Raw genomic sequence first — 22,993 nt, forward strand, 5'->3', positions numbered from 1 at the left:
GCTCTACCTAGTAAAATTCTTTATATATACATATATATATTTTTTTTTTTGAGTTCAGAGAGAGGAAGGGAAAGGAAGAGAGAGATAGAAACATCGATACCTGGGCTTGTGCCCTGACTGGGAATCAAACTGACAACCTTGTAGTGCATGGGAGGATGCTCAACCAACTAAGCCACACACCGGCTAGGCTACCTTGTAGAATTCTGAAGAGACAACACTCATCCAACCTTTCACTACTCTCACATTTGGCTTCTATAAATAAATAAATCTCTGTAGATGTTCTAAATTCTAATAATACTAATGCAATTGCATACCTGCAACTCCTCTTTGCCTCCAAAAGTTTATTAGATACAAACTTAAAGCAACTGTAGGCCATGGAGGTTCTCTCTCTCTCTCTCTCTCTCTCTCTCTCACACACACACACACACACACACACAAACGAAAAGTTATACCTAAAGCAGTAAAATAACTTGTAATTTTAAGTTATTTAAGTTACCCACAGGTGTTTGTTTTTTTAATGCCCAGACATTTAGATCTCACTTGCTGTGTAAGGAAACTGTTCAGGTAAATCAATACTAGCCCTGGGCATGGTCAACCTGAAAGGGCATTAATGCACTTAAGGGTTGAAAGGACAGCCTTTACCTCTTCCCAATCAATTTACGGTCAAGGTCATTACAAAACTCGCTCCTTGTCCTAGGCTCTACAGAAACACTACCGAATAGAGCCTTCTACGACGACGAAAATATTCTCTGCCTGCACTCTCCAATGCAGCAGCCACTAGCCACATGTGGCTGCTGAGCGCTGGGAATGTGGCTCGTGCAGCTGAGGAACTGAATTTTTTAATGCTATTTAATTTTTTATGCAAAAGGTACTTTATTAAATTTTATTTTTCAAGAGCATTTAAGAAAACCCACATCTAACATCAAACTCAACAGTGAAAAACTGAAGCCTTTTCCCCTAAGATCAGGAACAAGACAAGTATGCTTATGTTCACCACTGTACCGGGAATTCACTCCAGGTAAGAAAATGAAATAAAGGCATCCAAACTGGAAAGAAGTAAAACTATCTCTATACACTGGAGACATGATCCTGTATTATTAAATATATATATCACCCTGGCCTGTGTGGCTCAGTTGGTGGTAGCCAGTTCGATTCCTGGTTAGGGCAGGTGCCTGGATTGGAGGTTCAACACAGGAGGCAGCCGATCGATGTTTCCCTCTCTCCATCTGCCTTCTTTTTCTCTAAAAAAAAAAAAAACAAAACACCAATAAAAACATTTTTTTTTTTAAATCCCAAAGATACCCTCACCAAAACAATACTACCAGAGCTAATAAATTCAGCAAAATTGCAGGGTATAAGATCTCCAAGTAAAGATCAGTATAGATTCTACACACCAGGGATGGAAAATTCAAAAAGAAAATGAAGTATAAACATCTAGAAATAAATTTAACCATAGAGGTGAAAAGGCTTCTGAACTGAACAATACAAAACAATGCTGAAAGAAATTAAATTGAAAGACATACCATGTAAATGGATTGAACACTTAATACTGCTAAGATGGCAAGACTCTCCAAAGTGATCTACAGATTCAAATGCAATCCCTATCAAAATGCCCAACAGCCATTTTCACAGAAATGGGAAAGCCAATTCTCAAATGCATATGAAATAGCCAAAACAATATTAAAAAAAGAACAAAGTTGGAGGACTCACACTTTCTGATTTGGAAACTTACTACAAAGCTACCTTAATCAGAACAGTAAGGTATTGGTATAAGAAGAGACTTATTACAGAATGGAGCCCAGAAATGAAGCCACACATCTGTGGTCAACTGATTTTAGACAAGAGTGCCAAGACCCTTCAATGGAGAAAGAACAGTCTCTTCAACAAACAGCCTAGATTTAAACAGTGGTCGGCAAACTCATTAGTCCACAGAGCCAAATAGCAACAGTACAACGATTGAAATTTCTTTTGAGAGCCAAATTTTTTATTTTTTTTCCTCTTATTTTATTTCACTTTTTAACATTTTTTTATTTTTTTTTTTATTGATTTTAGAGAGGAAGGGAGAGGGAGAGAGAGAGAGAAACATCAATGATGAGAGAGAATCATTGATTGGCTGCCTCCTGCACGCCCCCCACTGGGGATCGAGCCGGCAACCTGGGCATATGCCCTAACCAGGAACCGAACCAGTGACCTCTTGGTTCCTGGGTCGATGCTCAACCGCTGAGCTACACCTGGCTGGGCTGAGAGCCAAATTTTTTAAACTTAAACTTCTTCTAACGCCACTTCTTCAAAATAGACTCGCCCAGGCTGTGGTATTTTGTGGAAGAGCCACCCTCGAGGGGCCAAAGAGCCGCAGGTGGCTCGCGAGCCGCAGTTTGCCGACCACGGGTCTAGGAAAACTAAAGTCAGGCCCCTACACTTCTCACCATGTATTAAAAGTAACTCAAACTGGTTCAACAACCTAAATATAAGAACTATAAACTCTTTAGCAGGAAGCATAGAGGTAAATCTTCATGACTTTAAAATAGATTCTTAGATAAAGACACAAAAAGCTTGAGCAACAAAGGAAAAAACAGATACATTTCATTTCATCAAAATTAAAAACTATGTGCATCAAAGGACCAAATCAAGAAAGTAAAAAAGGCAAACTATATAGAATGGGAGAAGATATCTGCAAATCACATATCTAGTATCTAGAATATATAAAAAACTTTTAAACAGCAACAAAAAGACAACTCAATTTTAAAAAGGGCAAAGGACTTGAATAGATATTTTCCCAAAGAACATATACAAATGGCCAAGCGCATATGAAACAAGCTTCCCATCATTAGTCATTAGGCAAATATACCTCAGAACCACAATGAGGTACTGGATGTGAAGAAACTGAAATCTTTATACATTGCCAGTGGGAATGTAAAATAGTTCAGCCACAATGGAAAATAGTTTGGTGGTTCCTCAAAAGTTAAACATATTAATCATCATATGAACCAGCAATTCCACTCCTAGATATATACCCAAAAGAACTGAAAACAGGAACTCAAATACATGTACAAGCATGCTCATAGAAGGGCTATTTACAATAGCCAGCAGATGGAAACAACTTAAATGTCTATCAGTCGAAGGAAGGATCAATAGATTTTGGAATATACATACAATGGGACATTATTCAGCCATAAAAAAGCAGCACTGATACATACTACAGTATGGATGATTTGCAAAAACATTATACTAAGAGAAAGAAGCCAGATACAAAAGGTCACATATTGTATGATTCCATTTAAACAAAATATTCAGAATAGATAAATCCTGAGCAACAGAAACAGAAAGTAGACTGATGGTTTGGGGAGGGGGGTGCGGGGGGGGGGTGGAAGAAAGGAAAGTAATTGATTAACGGGTACAGGGTTTCCATTCAGGGTAACGAAATGTTTTAAAACTAGATAGAGGAGGTATTGTGAATATACTAAATCACTACATGGTTTATTTTCAAATGGTTAATTTTTTATGTGAATTTCATCTCAAAAAAGATTTTTTTAAAGAACAGAAACACTGCCCTGGCTGATTTGGCTCAATGGATAGAGCATCAGCCTGAGGATTAAAGGGTCCCGGGTTTGATTCCAGTCAAGGGCACATGCCCAGGTTGCAGGCTCCATCCCTGGTGGGGGGCCTGAGGGAGGCAGCTGATCAGTGATTCTCATCATTGATGTTTGTATGTCTCTCCCTCTCCCTTCCTCTCTGAAATCAAGAAAATACCTTAAAAAAAAGAAAAGAACAGAAACACTAAAAAAAAACAAAAAAAAAAACCACTAACAACTGAAATAAAGTACAGACTTTTTTAAATTTTTAAATAGGTCAAATTCAGTGCATTTGAAACAGTCTAAGGAAAAAAATGAGCCAGAAATAGATGAGGATAGCCATGAGTTAATTGGATTTTCTGCTTCCTCATATCTATACTTAGGTCTTCCTTTATTTAAAGTTAAGATATACCAGGAACTTTTTTTTCCATACAAAAACCTTAGTACAGACAGGCCCCCTATGTGCCTTAAATGTTGACTCTTCCCAGTCATTACTTGGTCTAGGATAGTTTCCCAGAATCATGTGTCTTCTCTTCCTTGAATCCGAATCTTCTGGGCTATGCATGTCCTGTAGAGTTTATGGGCTTGGTTTAGCTGTAGTTAAAATGTTCCCAGGAAACAGCCTGTAATTATTGGCATTCAGGTGATGCCTCCCATCACTCCTTTACTCCCCAGGACCTTCCCTAGTAAAAATCCACGGGGCTTCCCTTGCCTCACAGCCCTGTCTGCTCTCACTGATGACCAAAGCAAGCTGACTAGGCCTGTGGGAAACTCACTCCAAGAGAAGCCGCTAAATCACTGAATCTTCCAGCATCCTCGCAACACTTCTCCATTATCACTCAACAGGTTTTTGTGAAATTTCTTCACGGTGGGATACTTTTCTTTCCTATTTTGTTCTAAACCAGTGATGGCGAACCTATGACATGCGTGTCAGCACTAAATATTTAGTTTTTGGTTTATTAAATACAATTATATATAACAATTATATATGTATGTTATTTAAACTATAAATATCGCGAGATAATGTTTTTTCCTCAAAGTGACACACTACCTGAGTTATGCTCAGTTTTTTGGCGAAGTTTGACACACCAAGCTCAAAAGGTTGCCCATCACTGTTCTAAACAAACATATCAGTAGTCTTACTAAAGTTGCTCAAGGGTTTCTTCATAAGCTGTTTAAAATTTTACTAGCTACTCTCCTAAAATTGTATGGATAATTGTGCCTGCTGTGTAAACAACAGTAAAAACAAAAGTGATGCGGTTAAAAAAGTTGGCTTCTTTACAGGCACAATAGGGTTTAAATGAACCAACATATTTACTCAGAGAACAAAGTGATTCGGTAACTAAGCTTTTTGTTCAGAAGAAAACATAGCTACAACAAATTTTTGGGCTCAGGTCGAAGAATGTGTCCCAAATCACAGTGGTCTAAAGAGACACCATTGTTATAAGCAGGTCCAAACCCTGCCAGAATGTGAACCCTTTCCTAAGCCCCAAGTCCTTTCTTGTCTAATTATTTTAAGAGCCTTGTTAGTTGTACTATTTTTAAGGCAGAGCAGAAGGACACACAAATTAGCGGGAGGGTTTTTTAAGCCACTGATGCACTGAGTTTGATACAGGTTAATCCCATATAAAATGGCAACTATAATTTTATCCTGATGCTTTTCTTAGACGAGGCAGAAGTCAGCAGACGTTTCATCAGGAGCGAGATGAGAGGAGATAGCACCCGATAAAGCCTTTCCCAGGCAGAGATCATCTAACAAGGGTGGTTAACAAGTATTCACCTAATTCAAGCCCAGCTCTTAGCTCTACACTGAGTCTGCCATAAATAATGGAGCATTGTACTTCTTCCTTTCAACGGTGAGTATGGTGGTCACACTGCCTCAAAGCAGGCAACATATTGTCCTTTTCTGTTTAATTTTAATCCACTTTCTTGTGTCCTTGGTCAGGCAGTATATTATCTGTTTTGCAGTGAAGGTGATTAATATGCAATATCACTATACCCTAGCACATATGAGGACTCAGAAATATAACCATCAAAAGTGTATCTTCATCTTCTAATTACACTGGAACTTTTATTAAACTGAAGCCCAAGTAACTGATGGCCTCAAATAACCAGATTTTGTTGCTGTTGTAACATTTCACTTCCAGGAAAAAGAGTCCAATAACAAGCCAACTTCAGGGATTTATTTTTAAAAAGTCCAAGGCACGAATTGGGATCATTATCTACATAGATGACTGCTCATATCTTCTCTATTTATTATCTTGAACAGTAAGATGCTATGAAGAATCCAATGATCCCAAAACACAGTGCGAACGTCCTTCAAAAAATATATATTGTGCTTCCTAAGAAAAATGGACTTAGAAAAATTCATCTATTCATTCAATGAATACTGATTGAACACCTACTATGTGTCAAACCCTTATAGGGACACAACACTGAGGAAAAGAACACAACCCATGTCACTTACATTCCAGTAGGGAAAGAAAGACAAGCAAAATATATGGGAGGTCAGATACCAATAAGTGCTACACAGAAATATATTCAATTATAAAGTTAAAATGATATTGACATGTTTTTAAAGACTAAGCTAGGATTAAATGCAAAATGTTATTACATACATTTTACTGCCCCAAAATGATAGAAATAACTGAGATGTTCCTGCACAGTTTCCATACAAAGGCTGACATGCTCCACCTTGTACCAACCACATAAAAGGTCAATTTGTTTAGGACCCACATACCTGAGGGTAAGCCGAGCCTCCCATGCTTTAATTATTTTAGCTGTCTGGTTTGTTATACTACAGGGCCATTTCTTATATCCCATTCCAACAGAATCAGACAGATTTCTCTTTGTTCAGATCTCTAAACTTGGGCCTCTTCGGGTTTGCTTATTAGCTTAATTCACAAATGTCAATGTTTTAGATCATTCATCACTGTTCTCTTTTTATTGATAAGAGAGTGAAGAGAGAGATAACCTCAGTCTAATTTGGCCCATACTCCAGTTTTAAAATTTCAATTAATTCACAGGAAAAATTTGTTTCATGTTTTCCTGAATTCAAGTCTTAGTTACGTATTCTTTTTATCTTGGTTTATCATAGGTATTGAGCAGTGTGAGCAGTATGCTTAGAAGTGGTAACTACACAATGTAAAAATGAAAAGAAGAGCTGAAATGAGTATATTTAGTAATAGCTGCTTATTTTTCTGACATTCACTTTTGTCAGGTCAAAATTATAGCTGTTTCATGTGACTCAGAAAGTGGTAACCATGAAGGACCACAAAGAGATAAAGGGAATTAGAAAGAGGATAAATCCATTTTAAATGAATATGGGCCTTAATTCATTTTAAGAAAGAATCTAGTCAAAGTTAATTTCTATTGCCTGAAAGAATATTACCCAACATATTTTCCATTGCCCTAAAAAAAAAAAATACAGTCACTTCACTGTTCTTAAATTAGTATTGCCATGAAAGATCTCAAGGTTACAAAATCAAGTAAATTATTTTTGTGGTTAAAATGCTAAACAGATACACATGAAGAAACTCCTAGATTTCTGTTACTAAAAGCTATGCTGTTTTCTTCATTAATCAACACTTGCAGATCATGGTTTCATCGTACATGAAGTAACTCTTCTCTCCACATATTTACAAAGTGGTTTTTCAGTTACAGTAAACACTTCTTCCATGTACACAAATGTTCCAAGAAAACAGTAAAAGTATTTCCTTTTTTAATACAAAAAGGCTATTATCCCCTTTTTTATTGTCGATATAAAGTCCCATTTAACAAAGGGCACACTTACAGCTTTAATGAATTTCCTTTTAAACTATGTTCTCACTGACAAATAAGTCATGCATGGATGGTACATAACTCAGAAATATACACTCAATATTTTTTAATTGTTTAAGTACCATAATACCAGTTACATTTTATTCCAAGAGGTCCTATTTAAAAAAAATACATAAGACTAGCTATTTTCATTATATTTAAAAGTAGAATATATTCTACTAGCTATTTTCATTATATTTAAAAGTAGAACTGACCATAAATATGTATTGCTATTAAGGATAATACGAGTTACCCACTATTCATTATCCTATAGCCAACTATCCTATATTCAAGGAATATAATAATAAAAGTCATACTGAGAGGAGTGGAGGAGAAGAGACAGACAATAAAGGTTACATGATAGAATCATGACCTGCAAAAGAGGAATTAAAAATGGGACAATGTATAGTCGCCTGGTCCCCATGCCAGGAATTCCCAGGTGGCAGCATGGAAACTCTTTGGTGTGAACTGCTGTAACAGGTGGGAATACACCCGTGGGCACAGCAGCTGAATCGCAGTGACCCAGCTCATCAGGAGCGGCAGCAAGAACCGCAATGGGCTCACTAGTTCTCCCAGGTTTCCTTGTTTGGATGCACGTTGAGGCCCTAGAAGCCCCCAAGTCCATCCGACAGCAGTGCAACCAGACACTGCTTTGGAAAGTCTCTCGGAAGGGAACTCTCCTAGGGTGTATTTCATCAGCCCGATGCTTCGACTCCACCAGGGAACGAGCTTACAAAAGGCTTCCTACCAACCAGCTCTGCCCCCAGCACGTCAGGCATTCATTCCCAACCTCGTCTTGCTGGCTAATCATGATTCATGTCCCTTCTCAGAAATGGTTCTAATGTGGTCACCGTGGAGGGCCATAAAGAGATAAAGGGACTTAGAAAGAGGATTTGGGTATAAACGAATATGGGTCTTAATTCAAGACTAGAAAGAATCTAGTCTTAGCCTGATGTGACTTTAAAAGCATATTGTAAGCAAGATAATAAACTGTACTAATTAAAATAAATGACAACAGATACCTCAAGGGTACTTAAAACCATCTCCATCAGCTTTGGGAGGCTGCAATGTGCCAGGCTGTGCATAAGGCCCCAGATCCATGGCAGAACACCCGTCACTTGCCCCAGGCTACATGTTAGGAAGAAAGATGCCCATCAGGGAGCCAGAGCTACTCCTCCAGTTGTGATTCCTGCCATGTAAACCATGAGCAAGTGACTTAACACCCCTGCGTCTCAGTCTACCCATCTGTAAAACAGAGAAGAACATAATAGTGCCTCCCTCACAGGAATCTTGAGGATCAAAATAAGTGAAAACATTTAAAGCACTTGGAAGAGTGTCTCATACATGGTAAGTACTCAAGTAATATTAGCTCTCACTATCACAGTTTTCAAATCCCCTTAACCAGGATAAAGTTTCATATTCCATCTTCTTTCATATAGGAAATTCTACACCTAAATACTTCCTTTATGAACAGGGTTTTGCCTTTGGTAACTTTTCCTTTTAAAATAAATTATTAGAAAATACCAACACTTGGGTTGTTGGTTGTTGCTTTTTTAAGGAAAATGGCAAAGGCTCGAAGGAAAAGTAGTGTGCTGTTGAGGAAAAGTGCCAAACCTGGAGCTGGAGGACCTGCATCCTGGTTGGGGGCTGTCACTGACGACATGCACAGCCAGGCAGAGGGGGCGCAGTCGTGTACAGTGAAGTCTATGTTTCAATAGTGGGCGACAGATGTTCTACGTATAATAATATATAATTTTAGATATAGTCTTTATTATTAAACATGCTTCATTTCTTCCTGTTATCGTGCTGTAACATAGAATCTATAAGTGTTCTATTCATTAAGTAACCATTCAAACATAAATTTGACTTCAAATTAGGTGCCAGTAATAAAAATACAGACAAGTCAAATATGCGCTTGTCTAAATATTATGTGTAAGTGCAAAATATGGGTGGATGGGGATATTCTCTAGATAATTCATACCAAACTCTGGGACAAAGAGAGAGGATGTTACAGTGAATATCTTAATTCTCAGTGGTGTAACTGATTTAATTGGCTAACAATAATAACACCTCGGAAGGAGACGAGACTTTGGGGTGGTATACAAATGTTGTATTATAAAGTTGTATACCTGAAATTTATATAATGTTATTAACCAATGTTACCCCAATAAATGTGATAAAAATTTTTAATAATAACACTGTCACTTTTCTTCAATCCATTTTTTCTCAGTAAATTATTCTAACTAAAGAACAAATGTACATGATGTAAAAGAAAAGGGAAATAGCTAAAGAAAATTAACTTTGCACACACACACACACACACACACACACACACAAAAAAAAAAAAACACAGAGTTGACAGTTAACAAGTGTCTTGCGTCAGAAACTCCCTCCCTTTGGCCTGGACACTGCCCCTTTGGTCCACTCCATCACCGAGATGGAGGGAGGAGGAAGGAAGTCAATCACACTCAGGGTTAAATTAAACATCTAGCAAAGCAGCTAGTACAGTGCTTGGCATACGGTCAGTACCCAATAATTAGCTATCATTCTGACTACCACATGTAACCATCCTACCTAATAAAATGGTAATATGTAAATTACCATCACTCCGCTACGCCCATGATTGGGCCAGCAGGAGGCGCAGGGGGCGGGACTCGGGGTGGCCGGGGTAGCCGACTGGGCCAGCGGGACGCTGAGTGGGCGCAAGCTCAGCGTCTGCGCCATGGCTGTACTGCCGGAGGCTTCCGAAAGGCCTGGTGCACCAGCGGACAGGCACCCAGCTCCACCGCGATCGAAAGCGAAAGCATGTAGGGGACCCTACACGTGCATGATTCAATCATGCACTGGGCCTCTAGTATCACATATGAAAGAAACAAAATCCATGGTTTCCTTGGTCACACAGGTATTGCAGGGATTTGAATCCAAGTTCACCTGGCACCCAAACTCTACCTTGTTGCCTACAAAACCCCGCTTTGTCAATCAGTTGAATTCAATCTGCTGACAATTCACTTGACATTAAAAGTAATTTGTCAAGCCAAAGTCTGATCCATCTAAACAATTATAACAGGACTGAGCAAAGACAAGTTATTTTATCTTCACAAATAAACTGAGTTGCTGCCACCAAGCATGAAGTTACATGTATATTTTCTTACCCCGCTCAGTTTAAGCTTGCTCAAAATGGCACTATTACTGAGTCCTATTCATAAATCTAACTACTGCACACCTTTTAGCAAGCTTACACAAAGTACCACAAACCCTCAATAGAAAAGTTATTTCCACTACATGCTGCTGCTACTCATTTTTTTGTCATAAAATCTGTGACATGCATAGTTTCTTCTAGTGAAATTAGCATTTTAAGCTAATCCTTAAAATTTTTAAATTGACTCCAGATATCCTACCAGTTTATTAAATGCTAAATCTAAGTGGCATTTACTTATGAACAAACTGCTTAGAAAATCAAATGGGAATATATTTGCTAAACCAGCTATTCTGTATCAGTTTGATATGATTTCAAATCCACTTGCTTATGACAAAAGCTGAAGTTGTTTTTAAGAGCGAAGTTGTTTTGATCTAAGAATGAAGTTGTTTTTATAAGTAAAGTTGTTTTGATATAAGAGTGAGGTGCCCTGGCCATGGGTTGTGGGTTCAATCGCCGGTCAGGGCACATACAAGAACCAACCAATAAATGTATAAATAAGTGGAGCAACAAATCAATGCTTCTCTCTCTCTCTCTCTCTCTCTCTCTCTCTCTCTCTCTCTCTCTCAAATCAATGTAAAAAATTTTTTAAAGAAAGTGAGATGAGCTGTGAGGATGCCATATCTCACTTGGTTGATAAGCACTCAGTAGCTCAGCTACTGAGGGACTCCACTGGGGCTTATCGATAGAATATATGAAGAAACAACTATGGCAGGAGACATTTAGATGATAAATACCCAGACTTTGTGAGGGCTATTTGAGAATGTTTGGTCTGGGCAAGGCTACCCTTTGCTGATCTAAATAGCTCTCCAAAGACCTTTGGGGGTATTAACTCCTGCCCTGGCAAAGGTGCCTCCTACCAGCAGTGGCAAAAGCTGTTCAGGGGCCCCACGAAGAAGAACATCATGCCGGTCAACCCCACGCCTTCGTTCCCCAGCAACAAGAAGTTTTTACTGTTGTGCTGGCAACTGGGCATCAGCTCTCAGTGGGCCAAGCTGAGTGCCAACTTGTAAAAGGTGCACCTCAACTAAATTCAAACTTTATTCCTTTCACCCCCGCCCCCTTACCTTGAACAATAGTGTAATTAATCTATCACTGCTTTGGAGTATGTTACGGTATTTTTTTAAAATATATATATTTTTATTGATTTCAGAGAGGAAGGGAGAGGGAGTGATAGAAACATCAATGATGAGAGAATCATTGATTGGCTGCCTCCTACACACCCCACACTGGGGGGTCGAGGCCAAAACCCAAGCATATGTCTTGACCCGGAATCAAACCATGACCTCCTGGTTCATAGGTCGATGCTAAACAACTGAGCCATGCCAGGCGGGCTACGGTATTTCTTTATCGACTTATTAAGAGGCATCATCCCACATGCTACTAGCCTGTGACATTCCCACAGTGAACCTGTGTTAAATAAATTGCTGACAAAGACAAACTCAGTCTTGGAGCATAATTTTGCACACACACACACACCAAAACTAGACACCAGCATATTATGAAGACAGTAATATGAGCAAAGGCCTTGTTCATAGGAAAGAAAGTGTCATGTTATAAGGTAGGTGTGTATCTGACAAGAAGAATGAAGCATAAGTCTCAACAACTGGCCTGGAATTTGGTTAATGCATAAGGGAAGCATGAGTCATCCATTCATTCACTGAAGAATTATCACACACCTACTGCTTGACCTCTTGGTGGGCACAAAGGTGCTATCTGGTAGGGAAGACAGACATGGATCTACCGCCAGAACTACAATGAAGGAATCCCACTCACAGCCTCCTCCCTTTCCTCCTTGAAAGGAGTTTTGTTTTGTTTTTCCATTAAATAGTAAGTTGTCCCAGGGAGGAAAGGAATAACCCAAATGGCCTTTCCTGAGATCTGAATATGGAGGCCATTCAAAAAGAGCATTTGAGCCTGGCCAGCATAGCTAAGTGGTTGAGCATCAACCTTCAAACCAGGAGGTCGTGATTCGATTCCCGGTCAGGGCACATGCCAGGGTTGCTGGCTCGATCCCCAATGTGGTGCATGCAAGAGGCAGCCCATCATTGATGTTTCTATCTCTCTCTCTCTCCCTTCCTCTCTGAAATCAATAAAAATATATTTTTAAAAAACAACACAAACAAACAAAAAGGGCATTTGTGGGAGAAGGAGGTGAGGAGTATACTTCCGAGGCAAGTTATTTTCTTAAAATTATGAAGGTCTTGAATTATCCACAAAGATTCTATCCTATCCGCACTTTCACTCTGGAGAAAGATTAGGGAAGAATCTGTTAAATCAAAAAAAGGGGGGAAACTGCTTCATCCAAGAGGCTTCTAGGCCCCCAGTCATTCCATATTTACTTCACAGGAAATATGAGCTCACAGATGGACTGAGAGAGGGGGCATCCATGAACCACCTGAAACTGTGTGCAAACTTCTGCATTTTCATCACATTCTCCAAGGGGTCCATGACCCCTCTCACTTTAACAAAGTTCAAGCAGAAGTCTTACAGGTATACACTCAAATTCTGGTTCTTTTGCTCATGAGCTATAGGACCACCCAGATTAGAGGAACAAATCACCCAGTTTTTCAGGGCTTCGTTTTCTTCATTTTAAGATAGAAAAGACAAGGCCTAACTCATTGTGCGGATTAAACCAGATAAGGCATGTTAAGCTTCCAGCATAATAATGTCCATCCACCCAGAAGAAGGATAGCAGAAAGCTATTAAGGCTTCTCCTATTATAAGGAATGAAATCTGAAACCATACACACAAAGTACAATGACAGAACTTAGAGCCCCCCAAACACCATCAGTTCCCCACCTCTGCCATTTTGTAACTGAACTTACAAACCTCCCCCACAGGAGCAGACCACACTTAATTCCATGTGATCATGGGACTACATTATCAATGACAGATGGTTGGTGAGAGAGACTCCAGGAATAATAAGAGAATAACATCTCAGACGGTTAGTCTCTACATTTACTAGAAAGGTGAATTTTTTAAAAAAGGAATGAGGTGAAGGTTGAATAACACTCCATTTCTGTAAGTAAACACATTTCCAAATTAATTCTGTATTAACTTGTGTGATACTATATTATTTATTCTAAAGTGCATACTATCTCCATATCCGTATGTATAATCCCTCTACTTATTTCTATGGCTGGTTCATAATTATCTAGACCCAATGAAAAAAGTAACAGATAATCTAAAAATCAGGAAAAATCCTTGCTCACTTATAATCATCTTTGGACTTTGAAAAGCTTTCTTTATCTGATAGGGCAGGGGTGGGGAACCTTCTTCCTGCCAAGGGTCACTTGGATATTTATAATATCATCCATGGGCCATACCAAATTACCAACTTAAAAATTAGCCTGCTAGACTTGGTCAAATATTTAATTAACTCACCCCTCCTGCCTTGGCAGGGCCAGGCCAAATGATTGCTCAGGCCTTATACGGCCCGCAGGCTGGATGTTCCCCACCCCTGATCTAAGGGAAGAGATCAATTTAAGATTTATATTTGCTTCATATGGTTCAATAGATCTAACGAAAAATATTTACTGACCCATGCCTATTTGTCAGTCTTATCGGTTTCATAACATACATAGCTGATTTAATAACTACCAGCCCCAAAGTTCAAAAAGTTTGCAGGTAATTACACTTTTACCTTACACATATTTCAGCTATTTTTAGAGTCCAAATGAAAACAGCTAGTACAGAAGGAAATGCGCTTGAAATTCTTGAGCTCTACTCAGGTAACAGTCAAGATAAGGTCAGTGGATATTTGGAATACCTGAGACACTAATTTAAAATAAAACACTCTGGAGGCCAAGAGCACTTTCTAAAGTTGCACTTGAGAGGAATGGCTTGCATTATAAGCTTGGTTCCTCTCCCTTCCAACAACTCCCTTAGCCAAAAATGTTCCCATCGGCCAGGAAATACTATGAGACGCATTTGTTCAAAGTCCAGCCAAATGGACACTCCCTCCATACAGCAATCTTATCTTAGGGGGTTGTTAAAACTAGATCATTTTCTAAGTGTTTCAAAAAAAAAAAAAAAATCCCCAAAGTGAAAAATAAAAGGCTAAAGAAAAAGGTGCTTTTCAAGTTGTATTCAAAACTTTATAGTAAATGTTCAACTTTCTCTAGGAGATAAAATCATGTAGTAAAATAAAGCTGACTAAACTGAATTGCTGTCCATGCTTATCAATCTAAATTAAAATAAAAAAAGACTCTTAGGTTTAAAAATAAGTAGACATTTATTCAGCAACTATGTACGGTAAGCACAAGGCACTATTCCAGACAGTGGTGACAGAACAGTCCTACTCTGAGGAAGCTTATGTTCTATCAGGAAAAAACAAAACAAAACAAAAAACCTGATTTATGTGTGATGCACTTCAAATACAATTGAGAAAACATTTTCTGAAGACCTGTGACAAACCACAACAGAGTAACCAAATAGCAAAGCCTACCATTACAATTTTAAAATGAGAGGCCATAGTAAGAACTTCTAAATGTTGCCAGACTTTTCCCCTTATTCAACAAAATACTTTGGAGGTCATTTTAGGAATGATTGAGTATTGATCTCAACCTCAAAAATGTAGTTATGGATATATGCCATATAAGTAGACAACAATGAGGAAACTTACCCTCTACAGACACAAAACTCAGAAATAGCTGAAAGAAAATGCCCTCTAAGATTTAAGTTCTAAAACTAACACATAAAAATCATAGCAAAAAAATTATGAAAAAGTTGTCTTTAAAAAGGCTTTCAGGGTTTTATAACTTTCCTGTTTCCTAACCAGAAACTTAAAAACTCCAACGGCATGTAAATCCTAGCTGAATAAGGACTTTAAGACCCAGGAAGGCTCCTATAAATAAGAGACTGCAATGAATCTAATTAAAGCGTGATAAAAATGTGATTATTAAACGTAAGATTTTTAAAGAATTCTTGAGAAATACACACATTAAAGAAAAAATATATAAATCTTGCCGAGACCGGTTTGGCTCAGTGGATGGAGCGTCGGCCTGTGGACTGAGGGGTCCCAGGTTTGATTCCGGTCAAGGGCATGTACCTTGGTTGCGGGCACATCCCCAGTGGGGGGTGTGCAGGAGGCAGCTGATCGATGCTTCTCTCTCATCGATCTTTCTAACTCTCTATCCCTCTTCCTTCCTCTCTGTAAAAAATCAATAAAATATATTTAAAATATATATATATATATATATATATATATATATATATATATATATATAAATCTTAATCCACCCTGTGCATGAATTTTGTGCACCGGGCCACTAGAAAGAAGGGGGGAAAAAATCTTAATCCAAAATTTCCTTAAACCTTTTTTTTTAATCCTAGTAGTTAAGTGAGGGCAAGAGGGAAGAAATAGGCCAGGTGTCCTCAAACTACGGCCCACGGGCCACATGCGGATGTTTTTGCCGTTTTGTTTTTTTACTTCAAAATAAGATATGTGCAGTGTGCATAGGAATTTGTTCATAGTTTTTTTAAAACTATAGTCCGGCCCTCCAACAGTCTGAACTCCTGTCCCCTGTTTAAAAAGTTTGAGGACCCCTGAAATAGGCTAATAGAGAAGTAAAAACCTACCGAAGCTCTAGTTGTTCAGGGCAATGAGGCAATGAGATTGTACAAATTAATTTCAGTTGGCATGAAACAGAGGCTCAAATATGACTGCTAAATTATAGCAGTCTACTGAAAAGTTAGCCCTTTAGTAATGTAAGAAGCGTGATTACCAGCGACCGCTCTACTTGTTTGCACTATAAGAACATTTTATAAACCAGCTTGTGTTCTCTTCGTAAATGGAAGAAACAAAGACATGTACAAAAGGAAAGGGTTCATTAGAAGCAGAGTGGGTCAGCCACCACCACATGGAAATGGGAGTCACAAATAATAACAGTAATGAAGAGTAACACTTACTCAGACTTCCCTAAATACCAGGTCCTCTGCTAAACGTCTTACATTTGACATTGAATCCTCACAAGGACCATCAAGTAGATACTGTTATTGTCAATTTAGAGATAAGAAACAGTGGACTTGGGAAATTACGTAATTTCACACAACTAATCAGTGGCAGCACTGGGGTCCAAACCCAGTGTTTTGGATTCTGCTGGCAAATGTGTTCATCGCCCTGTTAGGCAGTCTTCTCAAGAGGCAAACAGAGTCAGTGCCCACTTTCAGCACTGCCCAGAAAAACCACCCAGACTCAAAGGAACTGGTCTGGTCCGGGAGGCAGTCCATGATGAAGATATGTAAGGTTTTCAGGGCAACCTCCATTCTCTCATTTCTTGCTCACCAAGCTGCTCTGGCTCCCAAGTGGCCTGCCTACAGGAAGATCGTGGCACACTTCCTCGGGGCCCTTGGTGGTTCCACAGCTGAGCGTTCATTACTGAACCTGCATCCTGGTTATATACCCTTCTCAGTGAGCTGGGGTGAGACAGGTCTCCCTCCCTGAGACATTCGGCTTTTAAGTCTGACCACTTCACTCTAGAATGTGCCGATTCCCATGGGAGTGGATGGGCCCAGATGAAGCGTCCCCCCCTCTCCCCCCTTCCCCGTCTCACCACCTCCATCAAACCACTATAATTTACAGTTTCAATACTGGAGGCAAGATGTCCTAATTCGCTTAAATTCTATAAAGCCTTTCACAGCTTCTCTTGAAAGTGTTATGAAACTCTGAATGATAGGCAGAGAATTCCAACAGCTCTGAGAGGCTGTTGCTATAATAAACAGCAATATTTTCCTATGAGGATGATTGTTTTCCCCTTTTTAAAAGTTACTTTCCCTAGTTCAAATATGGTGAATTTAGAAAACAGTGAACAACCCTAAGTCAACTAAATCGAATATAAGTATATTAACCTTTGTTATTAGGTTCTTAATGTATTATAAAATACCTCAGACCAAAAAAATAAAATAAAAAGACCAAAAAGCAAACATCATATACCCACACATCCAGCTTAAGAAATAAAATACTATCAATATAGTTGAAGCCCCTGGATACAGCATTATAACGGTATTATTGTGGAGCCCTTGTGTCATAATAGTGAAATGATATGCAATTAGGCAAGACAAGGAAAGAATTTTTTCTCCCCCAATTTAACTGTGGGCAGTAGCGAAGTTTATCAGCCAAATCTATATACTACGATGATTCTGAGTTTGCTTGATGGGAGAATAGTGCGAGACAACAACATACCAAGATCACTTGGTATGAATCTTATAAATGATGTATGGACACAAACTCAGAACAGGTGTTGCTGAACCAGGTTATTTCCGAGCAGTCACTCAGTACAATTAGGCCTGGGGCTTGAGCCATCTGTTTACTGAAACTTGGTAAGGAAAAAATTTGCTCTACAAACTAAGTTCCGAACCATGACTGCCATGAAGTGTTGGGAATGGTGGGACAGCCTGTGCAGGGGCAAGACATTTTCTAGGGATCACATCTGTTCCCTCTCAAAGCATTCTACACCCTTCTGTTAAAAAAAAAAAATCATTAAATTCCCACAGCTGTATGAAGTTGCTTGTTCCTGAGTCTGATCACCTTAAACAAGGGATAGCAAGCTCCCTGGACTTCTTGGCTAACAGAATGAAGGCAAGGCCTGTGGGTTCAGCTCAACCTGTATTTACTGACACATTCCATGCCTGGTACTCTGGGCACAAAAATAAGTTAACCACAGTTCCTCAAGACGTTCACTCTGTAGGGGTTGGAGGCAGATCTGGGGCATGAGGAAGAATTACAGAAAAAAGAAACCAAAGTGGAGAAAAAAATGGGTGAAGGAAGCAAAAACGATGGAATAAATGCAAGTAAACAGGAGCGGTTGCTGAGGCCAGCTCTTCTGGTTTATCTCTCCTCCTAGGACTGCTCCATCTCCACTTCCTTCCAAGCCTCCCCTCCGCTAGTCAACCCTGAGGGTCTGCTGCGTCTTGCTTCCTCCCGGACAGCCTCCCACCTTCTCACAGCTTTGATTCATTACCTGATCTCGGCTGATTATTCCAAAATCTCTTCTCGCCAGCCTGGAGTCTCACCTGAGCTCCAGACCCACAATTGCCTCTGCCTGCTCAACATCTCAATTGGCATCTCAACGTCAATCCTTTCAGATCTGAGCTCACCACACCTCTCCTTTCCCCCTCAAACCTTCTCTCCCTTTTATGATTCTTCTCTCAGCTATAGCTCCCACCATTTACTGGAAACCTAAGTATCAACCTGGACCCCTGGCTAGACCTTCCCCAACACTCCGGAGGCGGGTCCTGAATATCTCCAGATCCCACCTGCTGTGTCCATCCCATCCAAATCCAAGGGACCACCATCTGTACCCCAACTACTCCTTTCTAATGATTCCTCAGAGGGCCCACTCTTTGAAAAAAACCATCATCCCACACCCCTGTTTAAAAACCCTTCACTAACTTCCCTATTACTTTCAGGATAAGCCCAAACCCTTTGACAAAAACCCCTGTATTATAGGGCCCCTCCCTCTCCCCACTCTCCTCTCCCCACTTCAGGTTCCGGGTAGATCTCCTGCTTCCTGTCTTTGGCCCTGTCCAGTTCCTTTGTTGGAATAGTCTTTCCCAACCCCTGACAGGACCACCCTGCCCCATTCTTCAGGTGCCAGTTCAGACATCCCTTGCCCTGGGAAACTCTCCCTTTACTGCCGAACCCTATTGTCTATAGCACCCTCCTCTCATAGCATGGACCAGGACTGTTTTCTCACTGGTAGCAACACTAGGGTAAGCTCCTAATACATATGTGCTTGGCATTTAAGTCTTCAGTACTGAATCATCAAATGATTGGATGGTCACCAGGCGCACAGTTTATCTATTGCTGACTATGAAGTACAGCATCAGTGGGATTTCCAGTTAGGAAGATAGACGTTTATCTGGAATAACCAGTTTCTCCATCTTTCTCTTATCCTAATACCAGGTGGCCGAAGGGTGGAAGGATCCTAGGTTTAATTAGAGCCCTTTTCATCAAAGGCCTTACATAGCATTTTAAATTAAAGCCACTAGGTGGATACTTGAGGACTCTACAATTTCCTATTGCCTAGATGAGGGGTTTTCCAGGGCAAACCTCCCTATGGTTACTATAGCAGACCAGTGATTAGAGCTTGGCCTTACCAGCACAGCAAATCACACAACCCCTCTGAGGATAACCCTTGTGATCCCCATGGTTCAGATGAGGAAACCAGAGCCCAGAGAGGTCACAGAGCTTGCCCAAGGTTAAACAACCAGAATTCAAACTCAAGCAATAATCTTGGCCTGGCCCGGGGAAAACAATGAATGTTGAATGAATGAAGTCAGTACACTTATAGATCAAGATGACCCCCATCTGGGATTATATTAGAAAAAAGAAACTTGATCATCCAAAATGCATTCATATTTGAGTTTTAATTACATATGGGGGAACATATAAACATTTTTAAAAACTCAGGCACTGTAGCCCTGGCCAGTTTGGCTCAGTGGATAGAGCTTCGGTCTGCGGACTAAAGGGTCCCGGGTTTGATTCCAGTCGGGGCACATGCATGGGTTGCGGGCTCGGTCCAACGTGCAGGAGGCAGCCAATCAATGGTTTCCTCTCATCATCGATGTTTCCATCTCTCTCTTTCTCTTCCTTCCTCTCTGAAATCAATAAAAATATTTAAAATAATAATAAAAAACACCTCAGGCACTGTGCATTCTCTTTTCTCTCTTACCCCCAAGGGAAGACCTCTTGTTCTGTATCTATTCCGTCCTCATGGGACTGTGGGCTTGCAGACTAATTCAGGTATCATGGCCAGGAACATGCTTTTGAGAACGCACAGCCAGCATCCATTCAAGTGGCTGGGAAGGAAGGAGAGAAGCCAGCAGGCTTGTTTGTGGCTTACCTCCCGCAGCTCCAGCCTTTGGGCCACAGCCTCCAGGCTCTCCTGACCAGTGCTCTCCACAGACAGCGTGAACTCCACAAACTCATTATTGAGCAGCTGGATCCGGGCCACCAGGCAGCTCTTGCTGGACACCGTGTAGCGCCGGGTGCGTTTTAGTTTCAATCCGAATGGCAGTGGCATCTTCTCTCTTCAAGAGTGGAGGGGTCAAGAGGGAAAAGCACGGCCACCAGTGCAGTGGTGGTGCCCGAGGAGGAGGGCGATCTCTCCTCTCCTCTCCTCTCCTCTCCTGCCCTCCTGCCGGGAGGGTGCGCACAGTCACCCGCTGCTCACCCAGCAGCTGCTGCCGCCATTAAAACGCAACGGAGTCTCCGCAGGCCAGGCGAAGGGGGCATCCACGCCAGCGCTGAGGAAAGGAACACACTGGTTACACGGGCAATGGCAACTCTGGACTTTGCTTTTTAAAATCAACATCAATAAAGCTATATGCAAAGAATAAGCTTCCTCTCTCCTTTGGGAAAGGAAGGCGTTAGCAGGGTTGGGGAGGCAGTGGGGGAGTTGACATCAGAGCTGTGTCAGCGCCTGGGTCAGACTCCACCCCTCACTCACTCCTACAAAGAGTGACAACCACCTGCGGCTGCTTCAGGATTAAATGAGATAGTTGGCTGGCAGTACTATCAACCCAAATGGAGTAGCTAGCATTAGTGGTTCCGTTTCTATTTTAGATAAGGTGGATGTGTGTTGTTGTTTTTCACAGTTAACTTTTTTGGCTCCCCAATACTCCACACATGAGGGTCTTTAGTCTTTAGGTGAGTTAACTACAAAACACCTCCAAAAGAGCTACGCCCAAGCCTCAGTCCCCAAAGGCAAATTAACCCTGAACCCAAATGAGAGGAATAATCCCCTTTAACCTAGGGCAGCTGTCAGTTCAAAGGAGGTGAAGCGCTTAACAAGCATTTGGAGAAGCCTTTCTGGTTTCCACATCGTGACGTCACCAAGTTGATTGCTTTGTAAACAAATCATAAAAGACCCTACATTCGCTTGTTATCAGATCACCTCCAGGAGCCTGCACGCGGCCCCGGCTGCTCTGCGGAGCCCGGCCCAGAAGAGGCGGGCGAGGACTTCAATGCCATCTGGCTTCACGAGGGGCGGACCGGGTTCGGCCAGCCCACGTGGCTAAGAACACGGCGGAGCGCCCAGGCTCCGGCTCCTCCCGGGAAAGCGGGCGGCGTTGCCATGCCAACGCGCAGCCTCGGCGGCCCCGGAACCCTCCGCCCGGGGCAGCGTTTTCCGGACGGACGCGCTAGAGCGGGGCCGGGCCGGCGGCTCCCGGAGGGAACTTTTAAAGGACCCAGCTCGAGCCGCCACAGGTGCTGGGAACGTTTGATCCCCGGTTTGGAGCCTCGAGACTCCAAAATACGCGACTTCAACAACGTTTGTAATCACACCTGTGGATGGTAACGCCTGGGCTGAAGCAAACGGGGCGTGAGCGGCAAGCGCGGATTCTTACATTAGCTGGATGTCCTTCCCCCTCGCGGAGTGGACAGAATCCCGGGATAGTTCCCACCCTCCGTTTTCGTCTGGGCAGAGGAAGGTGAATCGCTCAGCAAGGCTCGGGGGGTGGCTGGTGGCCCAGAACTTGGGTCCGGAACCGCGCGGAGGGGCGGGGTGCGCCCCCAGCCTCCTCTCAGCAGGCGGACACGGAACCCAGGCCTCGCAGCTTCACCCCAGGATGGAAAGAGCTGGGGTCGAGCCCAGGCGCCTCATTCCCAGCCCTCTTTTCCGCTCTCCTGACTGCGTCCCAGCCCCAGAGGTGATGGGCCCTCAGCACGGGGGATGGCACCAAGCTTTGCCAGCCAACATTTTGTGATTCCGTTCCGCAAAAGTGCACTGCGTCTCTGGGTTCCCGGGCAGTGCAGTGGGCATCCATCGGGAGAAGTCGAAGACGAATCCTAAGCCGTCGCTGTCCTTAAGGAGATTAAAAGCATCTATATTTACCTACAGGGATGTACCTCTGATAAGGACCCAATCTTGTCTGGCTTTTTGTTTGTGTTGCTTGTGTTTTGGTTTTTGAATTCTGGTTATTTTCAGAGAGCCAAAAAAAGAAAGAAAAGTTTAAAACAAGGAATAGAGGAGGAAGGCCAGAGGGGAAAAAAACAGGAACTACCTAGAGCACTGTATTAACAGCATTTCCTGAGTGACTTTTGTAGGTAAAAGCACCATACTTCTATGGTAAGGAGGGAAGTAGAAAATAAATATTATAAAAATATCTGATCTCGCCCTGGCCAGGCAGCTCAGTTAGAGTGGCATCCTGATACACCCATGTGCCAGTGTGATCCTCCATCAGGGCACATACAAGAAGCAATCAATGAAGAAGTGGAACAACAAACTGATGTTTCTCTCTCTCTCTCTCTCTCTCTCTCTCTCTCTTTCCTCTCTCTCTAAAATCAATAAATAAAAATTAAAAAATAAGAAGATATGCCCTAGCCGGTTTGGCTCAGTGGATAGAGTGTCGGCCTGCGGACTGAAGGGTCCCAGGTTCGATTCCGGTCAAGGGCATG

At 41.4% G+C, this 22,993-nt stretch overlaps 1 protein-coding gene across 2 annotated transcripts in view; it reads right to left on the reverse strand.

Annotated features, from left to right (window-relative positions):
• Positions 1 to 22,993, reverse strand: part of PTPN21 (protein tyrosine phosphatase non-receptor type 21) — a 69,876-nt gene that overhangs the window by 44,217 nt on the left and 2,666 nt on the right. For both annotated transcript variants that reach the window (XM_079767909.1, XM_079767910.1), the window contains exon 2: positions 20,436 to 20,838. In XM_079767909.1, the coding sequence (XP_079624035.1) occupies positions 20,436 to 20,615 (180 nt within the window). In that variant the 5' untranslated portion in view covers positions 20,616 to 20,838. The remainder of the gene's footprint in view (positions 1 to 20,435; positions 20,839 to 22,993) is intronic.

Source organism: Cnephaeus nilssonii, assembly GCF_951640355.1.
Source record: "Cnephaeus nilssonii genome assembly, chromosome: 4".
In the NCBI taxonomy this organism is placed as follows: domain Eukaryota; kingdom Metazoa; phylum Chordata; class Mammalia; order Chiroptera; family Vespertilionidae; genus Cnephaeus; species Cnephaeus nilssonii.